A 24,846-nucleotide genomic window follows, 5' to 3' on the forward strand; every position below is an offset into this window, starting at 1 on the left:
TGTGTGTGTGTGTGTGTGTGTGTGTGTGTGTGTGTGTGTGTGTGTGTATGTTGGGGGGCTGCTGGTGGGAGGGGCTGCCCTGACATGGAGATAACTAGGTGGGAAGGTGTGGTGGGCGGGCACAGGAGCAGCATGTGCAAAGGCCCTGTGCCAGGAGAGGGCTATGCCGGGAGCGAGCCACCTCTGGCTTCTCCCTGGTGTGAGATGCCTGGGACCCTGCAGTGTAAGGGACACACACATGGACTTGCAGTGTGGGCATAGGGAGGAGGGCGTGCAGAGCCGATAAGCAGGAGGGCAGGGTGGCTGCGCCCTCACAGACCTGCAGGTTTGGGTGGGCCCACTGACCTCCGGACGGGAGGGTCCTTGGCAGTGGCTGTGTGTGGACGGGGCTCCATCCTGCCCTGCCCCTGCCAGGGACCTGCCTGACCCCAGCCGCCCACCCCTCGGGCTGGCCCTCGGGGCTCTGGACAGGCGGGAGCAGAGATGGCCGCTGCAAGCAGAGGAAGGCGGCCCTGAATTAATCTGTCACTAAAGCTTGGCCGTGGCAGGCGCAGTCATGATTTAGATGAATAATTGAAACGCTCTGATACATTTATTATCCCTTTAGTGCGAAAGTGGCAGAGAAAGACGAGGGGTAATTGAAAAAGAGTGCACAAATCTCCACCAGAAGGCTGGCTCCTTATCGCCGAGTAAACATTTCAGTCCCAATAAACAGGAGAGACACGCGTCAGGGCCCTGTCGATTCCCAGCCTGATTTAGGGCCCGCCTCCCTTCCTACCATACAATAGGAGAGTGTTTGTTCACAAAAATTTTTTATCGAGCCAGTAAAAGGCTCTCCAGGAAGGAGGCGGGAGCAGGAGTGGGCCTGGCAGTCCCCAGGCCTGAGGGTCTCGCTAGGTAGCTGCCCCAGCCCTGTCAGGTCTCCCCACTGCAGACACTGGGCTCTCTACCTGGTGGGCCTCTCCATCCCTCTGTACCCGACGAACTCCTATGCAGTCTTCGGGGCCCAAGTCAAATGCCCCCTCTGTTGGGAAGACTTCTACCAAAATGGATCTCTTTGAGGGCAGGGTCAAGTCCTGAGTCCCAGGGTTTGACACAGGTGTCCATCCCGGCTCCATATACACACACACTCAGAAAGAGTGCTGGGAAGGAATGGGGAGTGGGGGGCCTTCACTGTGTTATCAGACCACCTACCTTGGCCTCAGGGCCTGGTGGGTGCCCAACCCCAGTGAGGCAGGCCCAGGGGCCCTGGACCCTTTGGGTTAAGTCCTTTTGGCCCCAGCGGCCCCTGGGGGTTCCCACTGAAGTTTAGGGTGACAGAAGACTCCCCTACATACTTGCTGTAAACACTGTGGTTCCCTGCACCAAAGCCCTGCAGGCCAGCCTCAGCCCCCCCCTTTAAGAGCTCCTTTCTGAACTGATAGCTGCCCTCCCCCAACAGGATTGTATGAGAACCCCGGGGCAGGCTGTTAGTCCCCAGCTCCTAGGGCACACCCAGCACACAGGGGTACAACTAACCACCCCATAAAGGCTGATCTAGGGGCTTGGAATCCCCTGAACCCTGTTCCTGGGGAGAGTATGTTCTAGTGGGGAGAAAGGCAGTAAAAATAAGCATGAAACACAAGCATGTTGAAAGGGCGTCCATGCTCCGGGGACAGGCACAGGGCAGGGTAGAGGATCAGCACGGAGGGCCGGGCTGGCTGGGGGAGTTTTCAACAGAGTGGCCAGGGCAGGCTGAACGGGACCAGTGCTTGTTAAAGGCATGGGTGGTTGCTGGATAGGTAAATGGGTGGTGATGGGAAGTTGGGGGTGGGTAGAGGCCTGAACCCCTGCAGGGCTGGACTTGGGAGAAGAGGGCACCTGGGAGGACCAGGGTCTGTCCGGGCAGAGTTAGATGGGGACCCAGACCCCCCAGTCCCAGGCTGCCCCTGCCTGTGTCCTCCCTCCTGGCAGGTCAGGGCGTTAAGGCTGGATGGGCCAGGGGGCGGTAGAGGGTACAGGTGGCAGATGTGAGAGCAGAGGACATCCCGGGGGCCCGGCGCCTGTTTCCATTCCCATCCCAGGTGGGCGCCAGGCCCCCACAAGCCCCAGCCTCTCCCTATCCCCTGTCCCCTCCCTGCCACCTCCGCCTGGTTCCGGTCACATTAGCAGAGTGGCAGCCCCCGTGAGCACTGGCGGCGGCTCCATAAATCTCAGCTGGCATTAAAAGGCTGGACTCCGGGCCCACTTCCTCCTGGGTCCTGGCCCACCCCATCCATCTCTGCGTCGGTCAGGCTGCACTTGGGGCCTGCTCCAGCCTCCTCTCACCCTCAGTGCTGCAGGAAAGGGAGCTAGGGGGACGCCACTGGGCCTCCCCCCTCAATCTGGCCAGAGCAGCTGTCCTTTGACCTCCCAGAGTGAGGTCACCAGGCCATCTATGAGCCACTCCCTGCCCTGCCTGAAGCCTCAGTGGCTCCCATTGCCCTCGTCATCAAGTCCTTTGCTTGACATGTAAGGCCGTCCCTGCCTTTGCCTGTAGTTCATTCATTCATTTATCAACCATTTATTGAGCACCGACTGTATGCACCAGCCCCAGTCCTAAGTGCTGGAGATACAGTCATGCCTTCTGGAGCTATTGTTCTCAGTGGGGAGACAGACAATAAACAATGAACATAATCAACAAGTAAATTACATAGCACATTAGGAGAGAGGTGCTTGGAGGAAAATAAAAACTAGAGCAGTGTGAGAGGCCTGGGGAGGTGGGGCAGGGGCAGGGAGCTGCAATTTCCAGGGGTCAGAGTGGGCCTCACCGAGTAGATGGCACGCAAGTAAACACTTGTAGGAGGTGAAGGGAGCAGCCACACGGCTCTCTGCGGAAGAGCATTCGGGGCAGAGGGAAGAGCCAGAGCAAAGGCCCTGAGGCAGGAGCGGGCCAGGTCTGTTCCAGGAACTGCAGGGAGGTCAGCGTGGCTGACACAGAGTGGAGAGGGCCAGGCGGTCTGACAGGTGCCTGGAGACCCCGTGGGCCGTAGGAAGGAGGTGAGGTGAGAGCCCTGGCAGAATTTTGAGCAGAAGAAGGGTGATGACCTGACTTAGGACTTACAAGTCCCACACCTTTCTGTGATCCTTTGTCTTCCTAACTGAACGGCTAAAAATCCAGCTCCTCACGTGGTCTCTGAGGCCCCTGAGTCCTCTCCCATCTCCCCTCCTCCTGGCTGGGCTCCGACCACTCCAGTCCTCGGAGTCTCCCCAAATGCCCCACGCTCTCCCTCACTCCAGGCTTCACCTGTGCTGTTCCCTCTGCCCAGCACACCCTTCCCACTGCTCTTCACCGGCTGCCTTCTACCCATCCCTTGGGTCCCAGTGGAGGCGCCACCTCCTGCAGGAGCCTCCCTGGTCCCCAAGCCTGGACACTGAGCCTGTACTCCTCACTCCGCCCCCAGCCCCCCTATTGCACAGACCACCCTGTGTCGTGCTGGTGCTCCTGTCTGCACTGCGAGCTTGAGGAAGCAGGGACCAGGCTCCTCTGGTGCCCGGCAGATGTGTCCAGGCACTTGGCTCAGAAGAGGGTCCTAGACCCCCAGTCCCCAGTGAATCCACCTCATTCTGTGAGGCCGCCAGGGTAGCTGTGACCTCCACAGGGAAGCTGGAGGAGAAGCAGGGGAGGGAGGGAGGGAGGGAGGGAAAGCATCTCTAAACACAAACAGGCTCCCTGCGCCCCCCCCATCCCGCATCCTGGCCGGTCATCAACAGCTCTTAACGCCGCTCTTATTTATTCCTGACCTTCGAGGCCCCTTTTATTTTTCCCCTTTTAAAACCTGGCCTGGGCCTCGCCACCACTGCCGTAAGCACACCCTGGGATTTATCCGACGGCGCATTAACCCCTGACCCTAGCTCACCAATCGTACTGCTGCCTGCACGGACCGCGGGCAGCCCCGCCAGCTGGGGGGTGAGGGGCTGGGGCCGAGCGGCTGGTGTGGCCAGCCCGGCACGGGCTGGCCGGGCACCGGGGCCATAGGGACTGTTGCCCCGCCCCTCCCTGCCGGCACCTGCTGACCTTGCCCTGCGTCCCTGGGGGCCGGGCCCACGCTGACTTCCAACGCCCTGCCCACCTGGCCTGCCGGAACCCCTGCCTCCTGGTGGTCTTTGACAACAGTGAACACACATGCATTCTCGTGGGCTTAACTGTTGGCGGAGCTCCCCCTGACTCGATGAGAACTTGTCCTGACGGCAGAGCCGCCCTGCGAGGTTGCAGGGCAGAGCAGAGACGCTAATTTTGCCCTCGCAGGTGGCGAAACTGAGGCCAAAGGGGCACAGGGCTGGCCGAGGGCCTGTGGGCGTCAGGGGCAGGGCTGGGCTTTCCCCACCACACCTGTGCCCCGGCCCCACAACGACCCGGTCCCAGGCCCAGGCCCAGTCCCTTTGAAACCTCAGGGGGCCCTCCAGCCCCCAGTTACAGACCAGGAGGCCTCTGCTCAGAGGGTCGGGACCTACCCCAGTCACCCAGTGCTGAAGCAGCCGGGCCTGCCAGCCAGGTGTCCGGCTTCATCCACAGTGAGGACGAGGCCGGGCAAGGCCGAGGGGGTGGGAGGCGGTAAAGAAGGGCAGAGATGGAGAAATGGGAACGGCGCACCATGGGGACGAGGGGAACGCTGCGGGGAAGGCGCATGGCAGCCAGCTGGGCTCCGCGGGTGAAGGGGCCAGGAGGAGAGAAGCAGACCCCCAGACAACCCCCAGGCCGCAGGAAGGGTGTACTCACCACCGCCGCCTCCGAGCAGGGAGCTGTTGGCTGCAAGAGAGAAAGACGAAGGCGGTCAGTCGGGGAGAGGTTGGTGGAGCACGCAGCTGCGCGGAGGGGGCGACGGGGGGCTGCCAGCCAGGCCTGAGGGCCAGCCCGGGTCCCTGGGCACAGGGTCCCTGAAGCAGGGGCAGATAACCAGGAGGCGGAAGGGGCTGGGACTTCCTCTTCCGCTGAGGCTCCCAGTGGGCCTGGGGTTGGTACTGCGGTGGGATTGGGAGGCACCAGGGTCGGGTCCGCTCACCCCGGAAGCAGCTGCACGTGCGATCTAGAGTGGCAGACGACCCTTGGCCGCACGCATCCTTCATTCACTCGTTCTTTCTTCCTTTTTTTTTTTTTTGGCTGCACAGTGCAGCATGCGGGATCTAAGTTCCCCGACCAGGGATCGAACCCGCATCCCCTGCATTGGGAGCACTGAGTCTTAACCACTGGACTGCCAGGGAAGTCCCTCACTCATTCTTTCTTCCCACAGGGTCTCCCGAGCCCCTCTGTGCCAGGCCTGGTGCAGAGATGTGGAGCTCACAGACTGTGGGAGACACAGCTGCAGCCACTGGGAGCAAACTGCATCGCTGCAGCCATGGAAAGTGCCCCCGGGGAATGAAGATTATGAACTAGGGCTGGGAGCCTCATGGACGACAGCACTCATGTGCGAGGTCAGGACCCCACCCAGGGCAGCGCAGGAAGGGCCCAGGGCACTGGGACTGGAACCGGACTGGAACAGATGGGTGACTTGTGAAGGTCAAGGAAGAGAGAGGGCTCCTCAGCTGCACCGGCCCCTGGTGCCCCGCACCCTCGACCAGAGCTGGACCGCCAGCTGCCGCGGCTGCCCCGTCCGTCTCGCTCTGCCTGGCCAGCTGCCCTCTCCAGCCCCCCCACGGGGCCGACGCAGGGGCAAAGTGAGGCTGGCAGCCTCTCCATCAGAATGTGGGGGCTGTGCGGGTCGGCGCCCCCTCCCAGCCTGGGCTCCAGCTTCCGGCCACACAGCCGCCTTGTGTGAAGCACTGATGCTAATGAGTGCAAGTGATGGGCGAGACAGGGCAGGTGCGTTCCCCAGGCCCAGGTGTCGCCCGGTGGGGAGATGGGTCAGCTGTGCCTCAGCCCCTCTGGCCCCAGGGTCCTGGCTCCCAGGCGGGGCCTTCAGCTCCGACACCGCTGTGGCATCCCTCCCTGCCTTCTCAGGTCCTGTTGCAGCCCCTCTGTAAGAGGGGGACACGGAAAAGAGCCCAGGCCAGGAATGGGGGCCATTTCCAAGCTGGCCCGGCCGTGGGCCCCGGGGTGCTCTGCGGAAGCTGTGGACGCTGCTAAACGGTGTCAGGTGGCTCTGAGTGGCTGGTCTCCCAGAGCTGACAGCTCTTCGCTTGGGGAATAATTAATTCCACAGCCTGAAAACCCAGGGCTGCAACTTGCCACGTTACTTGCAAGATTAATACAAGCAGCTAATTAAGATGGAGAGGTGAGGAGCGGCTAGGCGCTCCCAGAGCAGTGCTGGGGGGCCGCGGGGAATGTGGGCGGAGGCGGGCTGAGCAGGCAGGGGAGGCAGCCAGAGCTGGAGCCCCGGGGGAGAGCGCGAGCAGGAGGTGGACCACGCGGGACACCCAGCAGACGTGGCAGGCCGCTGGGGGCTGGGCACGTTGCCAATGACCGAGCGAGGCTGTTTGCCGGGCACAGACTGACCCCATTTACTGTCATAACAAAGCCACAAGGGCAGTGCCATCGCTCCCACTTTACAGGTAAGAAAACCAAAGCTCAGAGGTTGAGCTGCGCGGCAGCAGGATTGGAACGGGGTCTGTCTGACTCCAAAGCCAAGCCACAAAGCAGGCCAACCTCGAAGCAGACTGCTGAGGGACTGTTGGAGGGAGGCTTCCCCTGCCCCCCTCCCCCCCGCCCCCCAGGGCTGGGGCCTGCCTCCTCCACATCAGGCAGAGCACACAGTAGGCCCCTTGGATGCACTCTTGACCCTCCTCCCACCCCAGCAGGTTGGCTGCAAAGATGAGGGGTCGGACGTCTGGAGAGCTCTGCCCTGGAGCCAGCGCGGGAGACCCAGGCGTCTTAGGTCGTTGCGGGTCCAGCTCCCGGCCCCCTTGGCTCCCACAGCAGTCCTGGCGGCTGTCGGAAGCTGCCCTCCACGGCCCTTCCCTGCCTCCCCCCCGTCACCTCTCTCTCTTAATTAACACCGGCCGCTCCCGCTGGTGGAGAGCTCAGTGTCAAACGTACTGGCAGCGAGCCTCAAAGGGGCGGGAGGGGAGGGGCTCCGACCTGCTGTTTTGCAGGTCCCTTTGGAAGGAGATGCCAACAGCCACCTGCCCTGCACCCCCTAAACCCCACCGAGTGTGGCCCTGCCCGGGTGAGGGGACTGGGGTGGATTGGCCCGATGTCTCATCCAGGGGCTGAGGAGGGAGGTGAGCCTGGGGCAGAGGCTGAGCTGGGGGAAGGGGGGACCAGGTAGCCAGGTGGCATTACCTGCCACAGGTGGGAGAGGGAGGTGTGGCCCAGCACTGGGGGCTCAGACTCAAGCTGCATGGAGGACCTGGTCACCTGCCTGTCCCCAGGTTCAGCAGGTATCCCAGGAGGCCGGTCTGCAGTGTCCCCTTCCCCGAGTCCACCATGCCCGGCAGCCCCCTGGTGGGGCTCAGGGGGAAGGGCTGCAATCTGGTGGTCTAGAGCCCGTTCTCCTGCTCCTCTTTCCCTTAGGCCCTTGTCTGGCCCTCTCCCCAGGGGCCTGGACACCTGGTCGCATGGTGCCCCCATAGGGCTTCCCGAGGCACTCACAGTTGGGAGGATGGCCTGGAGGCTTGGGGGGAACACGGAAAATGGGGAGCAGTACCAAAGATACCACAGGCAGTCCCCTGGGTGTACCGCCCAGCCTCCCATCCAAAGCAGGGCAGTTTCAGGCCTTCCTGCTCCCCAGCCCAGGCTGGCCCTTCCCACCTCACCTCACCCGCACGCTCCTCCCCTTTCTGCCCCCGCCGCCCCCATGCTCCCCTCAGTTTGGTTTGAGGCTCTAAATCACAACTGGTCATTAGTCTATTTTTCCAATGAGGAAACTGAGGCTCACGGCGTGACTGGTGAGGGGAGGAAAGGGGTTTGAACCAGGATGGCTGGTTGTCACACCCATTTTCTTTCTTTTTTTTTTTTTTTGCGGTACGCGGGCCTCTCACTGTTGTGGCCTCTCCCGTTGCGGAGCACAGGCTCCGGACGCGCAGGCTCAGCGGCCATGGCTCACGGGCCCAGCCGCTCTGCAGCACGTGGGATCTTCCCGGACCGGGGCACGAACCCGCGTCCCCTGCATCGGCAGGCGGACTCTCAACCACTGCGCCACCAGGGAAGCCCCACACCCATTTTCTTAACCCCTGCACCCTCCCTCTGTCTGAAAGGGCCTCCTGGCTGAGGCGGGGTGATGGGCGAGCAAGATGTGGACTATCACTGGACCTCAGGTCCAAACCAGAGTCTGTAACACAGCCCCACCCAAAGGACCCAAACCTGCCCCAGCAAAGCAGGGTCATCAAGCTTGTGAGGGGGGACCCATGCCTGGCCCTAGGTTTTGAGCGGGGCTTGTGGCGGGCATAGGCTCCTGGGCCAGAGTGTGCACCTCCGGGGCTGTGAGATGCCTGGTCCGACGCCTGCCATCTGAGTTGGCTTGTCGGCCCCCATGCAGGGCGAGGTGGTCCAGCCCTGCCGCGGCCCCTGCCCATGGACGTGCCTGTGCCGTGCTCTGTTGGACACGATTAACTGGCTAGGAGCCTCAGTGCTGCGCCTGTGACCTTGGGGTGGAAATGAGGTGCACCCCAGTCACTGCCAAATCCTCTGTCCGCTGACAGCGGCCCACCAGGCCAGGGGCTGGGGCTGGGGTGTGCTGGGGGCATTGCTTCCCGCCTCTCACACACTCTGCCAGCCCTTCCCTGCCCCCACACTGCTGCTCATGCAGTGCAGTCCTCCGACCCCCATTTCTCCTTTGCCTACTCTGCACCTTTTCAGGCCTGGGGCACCTGGGGGGGGAAGCCCCTCCCCCGACTCCCAGCACCTGTTGTCCTGTGGGTGGGGGAGAGCCGCTTCCCAGTTTGTGCCCCAGCTCCCGGCCCAGTTCAGGGGCTGGAATGTGGCCACTGCCTGGTGAAAGGGAGAGGGCCAGACCCAGAGTGCTTGGCCACTGTCACTTCAGGGGACCCAGCGGCCCCTCTGTCACTCTCTGCACAAAACATTTTAATTGGGGGCTTCCCTGGTGGCTCAGTGGTTAAGAATCCGCCTGCCGATGCAGGGGACATGGGTTCGATCCCTGGTCCGGGAAGATCCCACACGCCATGGAGCAACTAAGCCTGTGCACCATAACTACTGAGCCCACATGCCACAACTACTGAAGCCCATACACCCTAAAGCCCGTGCTCCGCAACCAGAGAAGCCACCACAATGAGAAGCCCGTGCACTGCAATGAAGACCCAACGCAGCCAAAAATAAATAAATAAATAAATAAAGATAAATAAGTACTAGGGGGACTTCCCTGGTGGTGCAGTGGATAAGAATCCGCCTGCCAATGCAGGGGACACTGGTTCAAGCCCTGTTCCAGGAAGATCCCACATGCTGTGGAGCAACTAAGCCCCTGCACCACAACTACTGAGCCTGCTCTCTAGAGCCCACCAGCCACAACTACTGAGCCCACCTGCCACAACTACTGAAGCCCGCGCGCCTAAAGCCCATGCTCTGCAACAAGAGAAGCCACCGCAATGAGAAGCCCGCGCACTGCAATGAAGAGTAGCCCTGCTAACTGCAACTAGAGAAAGCCCGCGTGCAGCAATGAAGACCCAACGCAGCCAAAACTAAATGAATAAATTAAAAAAAATTTGTTTAAAAAAAATAAGTACTAGGGATGTAATATACGACATGATAAAAAAAAACATTTTACTTGGGTGCCAACTGTGTGCCAGGGGCCACCAAGGGTACCCAAGTTGAGTCAAGGAGAATGTGTAAATGTCCAGGTGAGGAAGGTACCAGAGCTGGAGCAGCCTGGAGTCTGGGGGCTTCACAGAGGAGGCGGCAGCACACCTTGGAGGGAAGGAAGGACATGCAGGGAAATAAGTCTGAGCGTTTCCCTGGTCAGGGGGCCACAGGGGTGCCTATGCTGGGGAAGGACAAGGTCAGCTTTGCCTGACTCTCCACAGGCCCAGGGAGGATCAAAGGGGCCAGAATGTGGTTGAACCAGGGCAGCAGCAGAACAGGGATGGAGGGAGGGGGAGGCGAGGGGAGAGGGCGGAGGGGAGGGGGACACACAGATACATCTTCCTCTTCTTTTCTTTTGGAGCCACACCCTCGCAGCATGCTGGATCTTAGTTCCCAACCAGGGATCAAACCCAGGCCGTTGGCAGCGAGAGCGCTGAGTCCTAACGACTGGACTGCCGGGGAATTCCCTCCTCTTCCTTTTCTGGTTGCTCCCACTGCACGCCCCCTCCTGCCCTGCCAGGCAGCACCTAAACAGAAGAGTAGCCCCCACTTTGAGGGCCCAGGCAGGGAGTAGGTAGGCATGTACCTGGGGCCCATAATACTTTTAGGGACCACGAAAACGTAATTTCTTTTATTTATTTCTTTTTATGTATGTATGTATTTTTGTGCTTTTTATTTTATTTTTTATATTTATTTATTTATTTGGTTGTGCCAGGTCTTAGTTGCGGCAGGTGGGCTCCTTAGTTGCGGCTCGCCCACTCCTTTGTTGCGGCACATGGACTCCTTAGTTGAGGCATGTGAACTCATAGTTGCGGCATGTGGACTTCTTAGTTGCAGCATGCAGACTCTTAGTTGAGGCATGCAAACTCTTAGTTGCAGCACACATGTGGGATCTAGTTCCTTGACCAGGGATTGCACCTCGGCCCCCTGAATGGGGAGCGTGGAGTCTTAACCACTGTGCCACCAGGGAAGTCCCTAATTTCTTTTAAAATCAGAAGAAAAAGTGAACTTCTAGGTTGAAAACAAAAGTTACATATAATTTTAAGTATATATCAAATATATAATATATATAAAATGTTAAGAAATTTGTCTTTATGCCAACAAAGTCATACAATTAACTTTTATTTTTGTAGAGGAAGGGCCCACAGTGGCAGAAGGGCCTGGGCCTGGGCCAGGTAAGCCCTGTACTTGCATGAGCTCATTTAATCCTGACCTTGTGTGGAAGACACTATTACTAACCCATTTTACAGATGAGAGAGCCGAGCCATGGAGAAGGATCTTCTCACTATGCAAATATGAACATCTCCTATGTTACTCCCAGCTTCCTGGTTAAAGGTCCAAAGCCCCCTTTTGCTCTCAGGATAAAGAACAAGCTGCTCCCATACCCCAGGCCCAGGACCCTGCTGACTCATCACCTTATCTCTGTCCTCTCTCCCCCCCATCTATCCCTCAGCCACACTCCAGGTCCTCAGACTTGCCCCATTTCCTCCGGCCCCAGGGCCTTTGCATGGGCTTGTCCCCTGCCTGGAGGAGACCCTCACCATCTCCGGCCCTGAGAGCCAGCAGTGTCTGGAGCTGGTCTCCCGCTACACCCTACCACGGGCCATGAATCACTGCCTCCAGCATCCTCACCTCCCAGCTGAGCGTCTACTTTGCTACCCTACCCCCCCCAAGCCCTGAGTGTCTCGTCCACAGCGCGTCCCCAGCGCCCAGCACAGAGCCCAGTACACAGCAGGCACCCACTAACAATACACCGAACAAACCTGACAGGTTACGATTGTGCCCAGAGTCACTCAGCCAGGCCACATGGGGTCCCCTGGCTCTGAAGGAGAGGCTCTCATCCACCACGCCTCACAGAAGAGCCCACCTGGGGGGGCCCTAAGAGGCAGGATCTGGGGTGGGGGCCATGCAGGTGACAGGACTGGTTCAAGGGCAGTGACAGGAGGTGTTGTAGGAGCTGCCTAGGCTTCTCCCTGGCAGGGATTAACTCCTCCAGCCCGGGTGGGGGAGTGCCAAGGAGGGGGCAGTGGGCCATGTGGGCCACCACAGAGGAGACTCGGTGACCCGAGGAAAGCGCTGAGCAGGTTACTGGGCCAGGGAGAAGCTGGGTGAGCGGGCACAGCAGTGACTGTGCAGAGGCACAACCCCTGCGGGTGTTTCCAGAGGCTGCGGCTGCCACGTGGCCTCATCCTGGCCTCCAAGGCCTGAGAGGCTGCCGGCCAGGCTTGGGGTGGGGGGACTGCTCCCCCAAATCACCCAGCCCCTCTCCCTAGCCCCTTTCCTCCACCCTCCCCTGTAAGGCCAGATCTCAGCTTTCTATCATTTGACAAAGGCGCATCCAACCCCTGTATGTGCCAGGCTCTGGGACACAGACCAGCAAGGCCCTGCTGGCACAGATCTCACCATCAGGCAGGGAGACAGTCCAGAAACAGCCAGATAAACTTGAACAAGAATTACCGTTAGCACCAGAGGCTGTGAAGTGGATAGAAGGGAGGAGAGGGTGGCAAGCAGGTGGGTAGGGGCTCACCTAGAAGGAGTCGAGGACCCGCTGAAAAGGAAGCTATTTGTGAGGAGCACAGGCCAGGCAGGGGCTGGCCTGTGCAAAGGCCCTGAGGCAGGAGCCCGCCTGGTGGGTTTGAAGCACAGCCAGGAGCCACTGTGGCTGAGGCAGAGTGAGTCGGGGAGAGAAGCAGGAGAGAAGGTCAGAGGGCAAAGGGGGCAGGAGGGGGACCAGGGGGCTACTGCACTTTCCAGGTGATCCCTTCCCAGACCTCCTCCTTGGTTCTCCCCCAGTGTCTGTGCATCCCCAAACAGCCCCTACCATTCCACTGCACCTGCCCCATTCCTGGCCTGCCTCTGCCTGGCTGAGCCCCCACTGCTCCCCTGTGTCCCAGAGTCTAGCACAGCGCCCGGCACCTATGAGGTGACGACTGACTGACGGCCCGCGCGATGGAATGGAATGGTGGCCCCAGCCCCACGGGGGGTTTGGGGGAGTGGGCTTTGTTTCCATGAAGTCCTCACCGTTTCCTCCCCGAGTTCCCACGGGCCTGCAGTGGGTGTCCACATTACTTGAGGGCGAGCCGTTTAAAACATGTTTTAGATTAGAAACATCCCACAGATGGAATAAAATGTGAAATGTGCTTAATTTCTGAAGAGAAAACAAGAGGCTTCAAAGGCATCTCAAGCTGCAAGAGCAGTTGCCGTGTTTGACAAGCTCTGTCCCCCAGGCCAAGGTCACTGTCCTGTGAGGTGAGGCTGCCTGGTGGAAAGTGTGAGGCTTAACTAGACATTCCCCAGGCTTGGGGGGCCCTCATAGGGGGCAAGGCTATCAGACCTCTGCTGATCAGCTCAACATGTGTATACGTGTGTACACACACCCCTTCCCGCCCTGTTTACAGATGGGGAAACTGAGGCCCAGAGAGGCAAAGTGACTTGCCCAAGGCCACAGCCCTTATCGGAGGAGCCAATGTCCTCGTGCTTTGCAAGGTCTGGTCCTGTAACCCTCAGCTGTGACCTTGGGCCAGCTGCTCCACTCCCTGGGGCCTGAGTTTCCTCATCTGTGGGGTGGGGAGGTCAGTTAAGTGAAGGCCTTTGGGGCATGGATGATAAAGTTTAAAATGCCTCTAAAACTGTTACGGCAGGGCTTCCCTGGTGGCACAGTGGTTGAGAGTCCGCCTGCCGATGCAGGGGACGCGGGTTCGTGCCCCGGTCCGGGAAGATCCCACATGCCGCGGAGCGGCTGGGCCCGTGAGCCATGGCCGCTGAGCCTGCGCGTCCGGAGCCTGTGCTCTGCAACAGGAGAGGCCACAGCAGTGAGAGGCCCGCGTACCGCAAAAAATACCAAAAAACCAAAAAAACTGTTACGGCGTCATAGAGCTTCGTGATGGCATTGGGTGCAGGAGCTGGGGTCCCCAGCTCTTCCCAGTCAGCCAGGGAGAAGGGTGAGATCAGCCTGCTGACAGACTGCATTAATAATAATAACAACAGTAATGATGACAGCAGCTTCTTCTCATCAAGGTTTGTTGACCAGCCTCCTAGGGAGAGCCATGGGGACCTTACTGGATGCACCGCTCCATTTTACAGATGGGGAGACTGAGGCTCAGATAAGCGCCTGGCCCGAGGCCACACAGTGAGGGTGGTGGAGAGAGAATTTCAATCCCATTGATCTGACTCTGTAGCCTGGACCACTCAGCATCCTGCTTAGCCAGATTTGGCTTTTTTGCCTCCAGGACCGAGCTCCTCACTCCATCTTCTCTGAGCAGAGCCCTGAGATTCTCCAAATCTGTTGGGAGTTGTACCCAGCTGGGCTCCCTCTTCCAGAGTCTCCCCCTCAGCCTCCTCCTTCCCACTGGCCCTGTGCCAGGCCCCCCTTCCTCTGCTCTCCTGAACCTCAGATAGGCCTCCCTCACTCCTGCCCCTTCACGCACATCCATTCTGGTTCTGCAGTCCCCTCCCTGGTCTACCTCGGGCATCCCACCCCCATGCCTCTCCCTACAAAAGCTGCCCAGTCAGCCATTTAAGCTCAAAGCAGGTGACTTGGCTGCGGTTCCTGCTGGCCTAGGCCCCTCCTTTGTCCCCTCCTGCCTGGGTTCCTTGGGCTCTGCCCCTGGAGACCCAGCCTCCCAGCTGGTGGTCCCCAAGCTGGACCCCAAACTCTTGGATCCCATTCTCCAAGCCCCCTGGACACCTTCCACATATTGGTATTTTGTTTTGCAAGAAATTCATGTTCATTGCCCCAAATTGGATAATATACATAAAAAGCAAAGGAAAAGTGAGTCACCCATTAGCTCATTGCACAGATTTGGCTAGCCCCCGTTCACATTTTCCTGGAGGAACTTTTAGACTTTAAACAAAAACAAAAAATAGTTAATAACACATTTATCGAGCAAGTTCTTTGTGCCAGGCATTGGGCCAAGTATTTTCAGTGGATTCTTTCATTTTACCCTTCCCTCCCTGGAGAGCCTAATGACAGGTACTATTATTTTTCTCACTTTACAGATGAGGAAGTAGAGGCTCAGACAGGTTGCATGACTTGCTCAAGGGAGCCAGGCTTCGAATCAGGCCGTCCGATTTCTGAGGCAGTGCTGAGTCTGCAGTGCTGTGGGACCCTGGCTGCTGCCTGGGCCTCCCCTCCCCCAGGAGCCAGGGGTCCCAGCGCTCAGCGTCCCACCATTAGCATAACCACAAACATCCCTGAAACCCAATTACCAAGAGATGACTTGGGCCCCAGCCAGCCGGGCGGGCAGAGTCTCCAGCCACGCAGGAACGAGGGGCTGGGGCCCAAGGGAGCCCTGGTGGGTGGAAAAGTGGACGACGAGGGCCCTTCTGGGGGAGGGGCCTGGAGAGGCTGCTTGTCCACTGCTCCCGGGACGGTGTGGGTGTGTCCTGCAGGTAGCCTTGACCCCCTGCTCAGCCCCAGCTGGAGAGGCCCCCTGACCACTAAGGAAGGGTCACAGGTTCCTCTACCCCCAGCTTGCTGGGTGATCCCAGGCAGCCCCTTGCCCTCTCTGAGCTTCAGTTTTCTTCCTGAAAGGAGAGAACCGGGGCTAATGGAGCACAAAATAAATGACGGCCTGGGAGGAGGAAAGACTGCAGGTTCTGAACAGCAGGGCAGGTCTGGGGCTGCATTTCTAACTTCCCCATGAGGTCCAGCCACCGTCTCCTCCCACCTGGGCAGCTCCACTGCTGGCCCTCACCTTCCACTCTGTCCTCTTCAGCAACCAGGGCTCCTTTGCTACTGAACACACACACACACACACACACACACACACACACACACGGCCCCTTGACCCACCAACAGCCCAACAAATAAAATGCCATAGAAGAGGTGAAGTCCTCCCCTCCCTTTCCCTCCCCTCCCCCACAGAGGAACCCACCACCCTGAATCAGGCACGTATTTTCTTTAGAGTTTTACTATGTATACCCCTCAACAGGCTATTACCCAGGTATTAGTGTTTTAATTTTTTGTGTGTGTATTTATTTAATTAATTTATTTATTTTTGACTGCGCTGGGTCTTCGTTGCTGCGCGCGGGCTTTCTCTAGTTGCGGTGAGCGGGTCTACTCTTTGTTGCAGTGCGCGGGCTTCTCATTGCGGTGGTTTCTCTTGTGGTGGAGCAGGGGCTCTAGACGTGCGGGCTTTAGTAGTTGTGGCACACGGGCTCAGTTGCTCCGCGGCATGTGGGATCTTCCCGGACCAGGGCTCGAACCTGTGTCTCCTGCATTTGGCAGGTGGACTCTCAACCACTGTGCCACCGGGGAAGCCCATCGTGTCTTAGTTTTATATAAAGTGGAACTCCTGGGATTGGCTGCTACCCTTTGCGGTGGGGCTTGGGAGGCTTATCCCGGCAGGCCCAGGCTGCTCTGGTCCGTCTGCTTTCACCGCTATGTAATATTCCAGGCTGGGACTGTCCCACACTCTTCCACCCGTCCTCCCGCTGACCACCAGTCAAGTGTGCCCAGTTTTGTCTCTTGCAAACCCAGCTGCAGTAGCATCTTGCATGCGGCCCGTGAACCCACGTGCTGGAATTTGTCTCTTATACGCCTGGCAGTGAGACTGCTGGTTGTGGTATTTGCACATCTTTAACTCTACTAGTTATTGCCAAATTGTTCTCCAAAGTGGTTGTTCAGATGATCGTCCTAAAATGTAAATTAAATCATGTCACTTCCCTGCCTAAAACTCTCAAATAGCTTCCTATAACACTTAGAATAAAATCCATACTCCCCTCCACAAATGCATGGCTGCATGACATGCTCCATTCTCCCCAGTTTCCTGGACTTCTTTTTTTTTTTCCTGGGCTTCTTTCTCTTCCTCAGATAGGTCTGGCTCTTTCATGCCCCAGGGCCTTTGCACATACTGCTCCCTCTGCCTGGCACACTCTTCTTCCATCTCTTTCCAAACTGTCTCCTGCTCATCCTTCAGGTCTTCAATGAAAATGTCACCTCCACTGAAAGTCCTCCCCTGAAGTGCCTTCCACCCTGTTCCCCATCACCCTGTTTATTTCCTTCAGAGGCCACGTCATGGTCCTGTAGTGATCTCGTCCTCTCATTTATTTGCTGGTTTATTACCAGCATGGCAGCCTGTGGAAGAGGGCCTGGTCTGCTTTGGTCATTCCTGTGCTCCAGAGGCCAGCACGGCCGGCACTGAAGCTCTGCTCTTGGTGACATTCATTCATTCAACAGATGTGGATTAAGCTCCATCTGGTTGAAATGTCCAGAGGGGAGTGAGCCCGAGTTGAGGGCAGAGGGGTAGCCAGGCCCATGGGGCCCTGAGCCTTCTCCCACGGCCGTGGGGAATTATGGCAGGTGCTAGAGTGAGGGAGAGGCAGGGTCAGGCTTGCACTTTAGAAGGCAGCTCCTCAGAGCTGAGGGGGAGCAAATTGAAGGGAGTGGACCTGGAAGTAGAGGCTGGAGGGATGGTGGTGGCCGAGGATGGGTTGATGGAGGGCCAGGAAGAGAGGCGATGCTAAACCCACAGGGGCCAATTAGAGGACCATGGGAGACAGGATTGGATCGGGCATAGGATTGGCTTCCAAATGTGGCTCAATCCAGTCGATGGAAGGAGCACCTTGGTGTGAGGAAATGGCAGGGCTCTGGCCCCCTTGATGCCCCTGCCCCCACTGTCTTCCACCACTGCAGGAAGCTGGGAGGGAGCTCTCCCAGTGATTCTGAGAGGGCGGCAGAAGTCCAGAGGTGCCTCCCAGCGAGGCACACCTTGAGCTAGTCCAGCCCCTCTGTGTATAGACAGGGAAACCGAGGCCCTAAAAGGAAAGGAACTAGAAGAAGACCACACAGCTGAATCCTCACGCTAGTTGTTGCTTTTGGAACATGAGGTGTGGTACTGAGACCAAAGAGACATTCCCTTCTTCCGATAAAGACAGAGGAAAGGGGCTTCCCTGGGGCGCAGTGGTTAAGAATCCGCCTGCCAATGCAGGGGACACGGGTTCGAGCCCTGGTCCGGGAAGATCCCACATGCCACGGAGCAACTAAGCCCGTGTGCCACAACTACTGAGCCTGCGCTCTAGAGCCCGCGAGCCACAACTACTGGGCCCACGTGCCACAACTACTGAAGGCCCACGTGCCTAGAGCCCGTGCTCCGCAACAAGAGAAGCCACCGCAGTGAGAAGCCCGTGCGCTACAATGAAGAGCAGCCCCTGCTCGCCGCAACTAGAGAAAGCCCGCGCACAGCAACAAAGACCCAACGCAGCTAAAAATAAAAAATAAATAAATAAATTTATTTAAAAAAAAAAAAGACAGAGGAAAGGAGGCCAGCCTTTGCTGCGCAGGGAATTTAAGTTAGACACCAGGAAGGACTTCCTTAGAAACTCCACCCACCAGACACAGCCTTGTCAGGCCCACCTTCTCTGGGCAGCCCCTGGCTGACAGTCCTGCAGCTGGCCCCCTGGGACTCTCAGGACACGCGGTTGGGGAGGTGGCCCATTCAAGGTCACTCAGCTGGGAAGAGGCGGTTTCATCTGGGTCTAAAACTAGAGCTCCTTTGGCGGCAGGGCCAGGGGTGGTGCTGAGGAGTCCCAGTTCCCTCCTGTCCCAGGCCCTGCGGCCCGGGAGCCCAGGGTGTCCCTTGTCCTGAGGGCCTCAGGGCGGCCTTCTTGCTCCCTCCCAGGTTGTGTCCTGTGAGGACAAGATAGGACCCCAGTGGTTCCAGGCCCAGCTGCCTCAGGTCCTCCCAGTCCGGCCACCCTCCCAGCTGGAGCTCCACTCCTGGAGGGGGAGGCGGGGGGTGGGGGGGTGGGGGGGGTGGGCAGGCAGCCATTGGTACGCGAGGCTGTGCCTCCGCCCCTCCAAGTCCAGCCTTTTCTGCTCAGCTCTTTAAGGATCCCTCCTCGCAGAGGCAGCGTGGTGGTTGCTGGGCAACCCCATCCTCCCACCGTCACTGGAGCCCTCCCCCTCCTTCCCCACCCCTCATCTGTGGCTCCTCCCAGCACCCAGTCTCAGAAGTGTCCTTAGCTCAGAACCTGCCAGGCCTGGCTGCACCTGGGCCAGGCAGGCGGAGGGGCCTTGCGTGACCCCACCCAACCCCAGCCCTGGACCCCAGCTCTGCTCCACCAGGACTCAGGAGGAGGACACCAGGCTCAGGGCACCCCGTGTGCAGATTCTCATTGCTCCACCCCCATCTTCAGTGGCTTCAGCTGCCCTGAGGTGTTGGAGCCTGTTGGGGGGACAGAGAGGACCGAAGGGGAAGGGCCCAGGAACTGCCTGAGTCCCCGGGGAGGTGGCCTACACAGGGCATCGGGCCTCAAGAGCCCCTGGGTGGTGGTGGAGACCAAGGCATTAAACTCAGAGGGGGGCAGGGGTGGGAGAGAGGGGCGCTGAGGAGGAAGGTGGGGTTCTGAGCCCTGAGAAGAAGGTCTGCAGGGGCTCAGAGAGGCAGTGGGGGGTGGAGGGGAAGCCGGGCTCCAGCAGAAGTTTCTGAGCCTCCAACCTCAAAACCCCGAATATTCCACCCCACCACCCTCCACCCTGCCCCCCTTCTACCTCCTTGGGCAATCAGGCAGACAGTGCTCTCTGGCTCCCCAACATCTTGGGGATGTTTTCCTCCTTCCAACTTCCTTCCCGATCAGGCCTGTACTTCTGGCCTCGCCTCTGACTCTCCTTCCCACAGCCCTCTGCCCACAAGCTGCTCCCCAGCCGGCCCTCTGTACCTTGGCACAGGCTGGTCCCTCCACTTGGACTGTCCTTTTTTTAAAATAATTAATTAATTAATTTTTGGCCGCATTGGGTCTTTGTTGCTGCACGCGGGTTTTCTCTAGTTGCGGCAAGCGGGGGCTACTCATCGTTGTGGTGCGCGGGCTTCTCATTGCGGTGGCTTCTCCTAGAGCCTGTGGAGCACAGGCTCTAGGCGCACAGGCTTCAGTAGTTGTGGCACGCAGGCTCAGTAGTTGTGGCGCACGGGCTTAGTTGCCCCGTGGCGTGTGGGATCTTCCCGGACCAGGGCCCGAACCCGTGTCCCCTGCATGGGCAGGTGGATCCTTAACCACTGCGCCACCAGGGAAGTCCTGGACTGTCCTTTAAGACACAATTCAGGTCTCCCTTCCTGAGCTTGACTTGGGATGTGTGTAACAGGTGAATGATAGCCAGAGTCAAGAAATGCTTAAATCACCATCAGAAGCATCACTTCTGGGAATAATGGCCTAGGAGTGAGTGGGTGAGGGCGGGAGGGAGCAAGAGGCAGCCCCGGGTGCCTGGAGGAGATGGGGGATGGGGTGGTGGTGATGTCATTTGTGGGGGGAAGAGGAGGTTCTCAAGGGAGAGGAGGGCCCATCAGAGACAAGCCTGGACAGCAGCCTCAGTCCTGCCATGGCAGGGGAGGGTGGGCTGGTGGGGAACCCTTGTCCCTGGGGTGGCATGGTCCTGCCTCTCCCCAGGCCTGGCTCTAACTCTCTCTGGCGTACTTCTCCCCACCCTCCCAGGGGCCTGGATGTGGTATCTGTCCATTCTGATCTCCATCCTTCACCTCCCATCACCCCCAACTCATACAAACACACCAGGACCCTACCCTGCCATACTCCAGTAGCTGGAAGTGTGTCTGACGCCCCTCTGAACCCCTGGAGCCATCATCTTGGGGCAGTTTTAGGAATCACGATTGGCCTTGGGCAGCTCTGTCACGTTGCCTGCGGGGCTGTCCCAGCCTGACACTCAGCAACGCCTGATTGCTCTCCCCAGGTGCCCGGCACTGCAGCAGGTGCTGGGGACACGTGGGGACCACAAGAGGCCCAGGATGTGCCCCCAAGGGGCTCACAGGCTACTGGGAGAGACAGACACTAACAAAACACACGACACTGAACACGGGCTCCATCGATTCTGAGTCTCACCACGGCTTCATGTACAACTGAGGAAGAAGACACACTGCCAGCCGCGCCCCGATTTCAGAGATGTGAAAGTTTGGTCTAGTAGATGAAAAATGGAGTCATACAAATCATGCATAATCACAGACTGAGCTAAGTGCTACCAAGAAGCTGAGGGATCAGAGAGAACAAGGTGACCCAACTGGGTAAAATGGGTTCAGGGAGGCCTCTCAAAGGACAGGATGGTCAAGCCCTGGGCTGAGAGGTGAGTAGGAGCTGGCTTGGTCCGGAGAGGTGGGAGAGTGCAGGGAAGCGGGACCCCTGATTCAATGCCCGGACAAGGCCAGCGGCTTCCCAGGCCAGCTGCCCCAGGCCACCATTCCCCACTGCTCCCAGCACCTGTCCTCGGGAGTTGCTGGCTTTGTCCTACCTAACTTTGTCCCTGCTGTGCCTGTTCCCTGGAGCACCCTCTCTGGGACTTCCGCCTGGGCTGGGGCCTTGCTGTCCCTGAAATTCTGCCCTGGGGCCCACCCCTGCCTCTCCTGTACTCTGACCCTGTGCTTATGGGGAGAAGCCCCAACCCTCTGTGCTGTGCAGGATGGAAAGGTTTAGTGCACAGTGGCAAAAGAGAGAGCGTGGTGGTGTTAGGACTTGGATCAGAGAAGCTGCTGGGACTTTCCAGTGAGAACTGTCGTTCCCAGCCAGGTGTGCACAGCCAGCCTACCCACAGGCCACACGCCGATTCATGGAAACATATCAGGGCGCCCCTGGGTGTCGCCAGGAGACCACAGTCTGGGATGGCCAGGTGTTCAGTGACTGCGATTCTCTGGGTACCCCCCAATCAGGTACCCCCAGATGCAGTGGACCCTGGGGATCTTGGAGGGCAGTGATCTTCAAGACCAAGAACCCCCAGATGGGGCAGAAAGTCCATTAGGAGGCTCTCTGGATCCAGGTGAGGGGCTGGAGATCTACCCTCCCTGGAGATGATGTCCAGGCTGGGGCCTGCGGGGCAGGCTGAGCCTCTGACTCTTGGGCAGCTGGCTGAAGTCCAAGGTCATGCCCTCTGAACAGCAGCTCTTGGCCTTTTCAGCGGTGCTGGTCCCTGACCACTCCCTCAGGGGGCTTCATTCCTGGATGCAAGCCTGGGGCGAAGGGGTCCCTGGTGATGCCCACTGACCATCCAGTGGGGCAGACCCTACCCCTCTCTTGAGTCAGGTGGTCCCTTCTGCTGCCCCCAGCCCAGAACAAGCCCAAGCACGGCCAAGGGTGGCACAACCTTGGCTGACAACAGTCTAATCACGGTGAGTCGTGCTGCTGCCGCACTTCACAGTATACAAAGCACTTTTCCTCCTGTGGCCGCATCAGACTGTCACAGCAGCCCTAGGAGGTCTGTGATGGCCCCATTAAGATAAGGAACAGGGAGGCTGCAACAGTGCCCGGGGTCAGCAGCGGGTAAGTGGCGAGGTGGTGAGCAGGATCCACATCTGAGGACTCCCAAGAAGGCGGGCAGATGGCGGGGAGGCCGGGGTGCTGCAGGCAGGGCCAGCGTGACCTTGGCTGCCCAGCATAGAGCCCACTGCACCTGGATGCCGGACACTGCCTGGGTTACTGCCGCCCTGGGAGCTGGGGATCTGGAGCTTGGCGAGCCCACGGCTGAAGCCACAAATTGTCCCTGCGTGACATGTGCTGCCTCGTGCTGAGAGCATCTCTGTGACTGCCTGGCTCGAAGACGAGCTCAGTCTTCCTGGGCCAGGGCCCCACGAGCCCATGCCCTCAGGGAGCCCCACAGCACACAGGGGCTCAGCAAGTGTTTGTTGAATGAACGAGGGATCTTTCTGAATCTCATAGCCAATAGTGCCTCTGCCGTACTTAGCCTCCCTGGCACCCTACTCCTTCCAAGATAAAGGCCAGACTCTCCAGGCTTGTCCAAGGCCCCGTATACCTGGCCTGGCTGACATCAGTTACCCCATCTTCCACCATGGTCCCCGTTGACTCCTAACCCCCAGCTCCAACCAAGAATTCCAGATCTACAAACCCCAGCCAGGCTCTTTCACATCATAGCCCCTGAGAACAAGCTGAAATGAGCTTCTAGTGTCTGCCAAGAACATTCCTCCCTACCTTCCAAGACCAGCTCAACAGCCACCTCCCCTGGGAATCCATCCTCGGATCTTGCAGTTGACTTGGCCCCTGTGTCCAGGGCTCACGTGGTAATGATGTCTGTTTCAGCAAGATCCCGCTAAGCCAAAGCTATTTAGGTGGCCGTGCCCCGGCTGGATTCCAGCTTTGCCAGGGCAGGGTACAGTAAGGCCTGATTCCCTTTGGTCTTTGGCACCCAAAAGGCACCTGGCACGGTGGACCTCCATATTCCCTGAACAGCGTGTAGCCACCAGGTACAGCAGCTCAATGGAATATCATGCAGCCATTAAAACCACTATTATGAAGAAGATACTTTGATATCTAAGTGCAACCTGTCAAACCGCTATATCCATACCATCCACTCCACTCCGAGGCTGTGAGTGTCTGCTTCGTGCCAGCCCTGTGCTTGGCATGGGGGTGGCAGGGGTGGAAAGGGGTCCCTCCTTCAAGGGATTCAGTTTAGAAGAGAAGGAAGACATGCATAATTCCTGAGGGCCACGATGGAGGGAAGACAGAGCCCCAGGGCCCCCACGTCTATGGGGGTCTGGGGAGGCGGGACGGAGACCATAGCTCTGTAAAAATTACAGCCAACAGTGCACGGACAAACCTGCAAGGGAGCGGAGGAATGGAGGCTGTTGACGCCACAGGATGGTGGCGGTGTGGGTGATTTTTCTTTCCTTTATTGTTGGTACAATGCTCTTTGGACAATAAATAAAAGTTGGGAGGAAAAAAATAGCTGTTTGGTGAATTGAGTATAAAGCAGGGGAAGGAAGAGAGGGAGATAAGGGGAGGAAATGGGAAGGGAGGGGTGAGGAGGGAGACAGAAGAAGGGCCAAGGCAGGGGTGCTCACAGTGAGGAGAGGCAGCAGCCTCAGGCGAGGCCTCAGCATGCTCCCAGGCTGGGAGCGAGAGGGCCGGGAGAGCACAGGACGTGTGTGTGTGTGTGTGTGTGTGTGTGTGTGCCAGTATCCCTTATGGTGACCTCCTCCCAGGGAGAAGCCGGGAGGGCATCCCAGGGGAGGGGTGGCCTGGCCAGGCATTGACGGACAGCAAAGTGCAACGAGTACTGGGCTCTGGGAAGGGTCTAACACGGGCCTGCAGTTCAGACAGTGGGTGGGAGGTGCTAGGATGGGTCTAGGGGGAGGCGTCCCAGCCAGATTGTGGGCATTCTGGGTGTGGACTGGCAAACAGTGGGGCCTAGGTGGAGGCGGTGGGGTTCTAGGTAGAGGCAAGGACTCACTCAGAGCAGCCCTCCAGGGAAAGGGTTGTTTGCAGGGCCTGATGACTGAGCTCGGTAAGAAGGTCTGGCCAGGGGGAGGCCAGGCAGACAGAGAGCTCCTTAGTACCCCAGAGCAGGCCAAGAGCATGGGGACTCTCCAGGCTCAGGGGAGGGAGGTCTGGTCCACCCGCACCCTCACCCCCGCACCAGACCCCACACAACAGGTGCAGACATCTCTAGTCCTCAGTGTGTGCCAGGCATGGCCCTAGCCACCTTTCTGTTCAAGGTCTCCTTCAACCCTCCTGTTAACCCTTTGCAGGTAGGATGTTAATGCTCCCATTTTACAACAGGGGACACTGAGATTTAGAGATTAAGTAACTTACTCAAGGTCACGGTCAGCTAGTGAAGGGAAAGGCAGGGCTGGGCTCTGACCCGGGGCACTGCCCGCTCAGGCAGCTTGGTGGAGCAAGGCAAGCAAGGCAGACGAGGGGGTCCCCGTGGCGAAGGCGAGCCAGGCAGGGAGGAAGGGGTTACCTCGGCACGCACAGTAGATGGTGGGTAACTGTGAATGAATGAATGGACGGATGGTTGGAAGGATGAATGAATGAGTGCAGAGAGGAGGGGTGTAAGGGGAGGCGCACGTGAGGGAGAACGCTTTTCTCTCTCCCCGCCCCCGCGCTGGAGGCTGGCTCTGGGAGCCTCCCTCCTCAGCCCCCGCCGCACTGAGGACCGACACCCCAACCTCCCCACCCTCCCCATCCATTTTAGCCGAGGGCAGGAGGAGGGGGACGCGGAGGCCGATTCTCCCAGGCTGGGCCCGAGTCCCCGCGCGGCGGCGCAGCCTCTCGCGCCCGGTCCCGCCGGCCAGTGCGCAGAGCGGCGCCCCCGCCCCCGTCACCTCCTCCCCGCCCGCTGCCTCCCCTCTCCTCCCCTCCCTCTCCGCTCCGCGCCTGCACGCACGGCCCCCGCCGCCGCCGCC

General features: G+C 58.9%; 1 protein-coding gene across 2 annotated transcripts in view; it reads right to left on the reverse strand.

Moving 5' to 3' along the window:
- Positions 1-24,846, reverse strand: part of MACROD1 (mono-ADP ribosylhydrolase 1) — a 151,897-nt gene that overhangs the window by 9,925 nt on the left and 117,126 nt on the right. Inside the window, exon 4 of one of the 2 annotated variants that reach the window (XM_029206909.1) lies at positions 4,739-4,768. The exons of the other annotated variant lie outside the window; for it this stretch is intronic. Coding sequence (XP_029062742.1) covers positions 4,739-4,768 — 30 coding nt within the window. The remainder of the gene's footprint in view (positions 1-4,738; positions 4,769-24,846) is intronic. 2 annotated transcript variants of the gene reach the window in all.

Source organism: Monodon monoceros, unplaced genomic scaffold, assembly GCF_005190385.1.
Source record: "Monodon monoceros isolate NGI ecotype Baffin Bay Population unplaced genomic scaffold, NGI_Narwhal_1 Super_Scaffold_7, whole genome shotgun sequence".
Lineage (NCBI taxonomy): Eukaryota > Metazoa > Chordata > Mammalia > Artiodactyla > Monodontidae > Monodon > Monodon monoceros.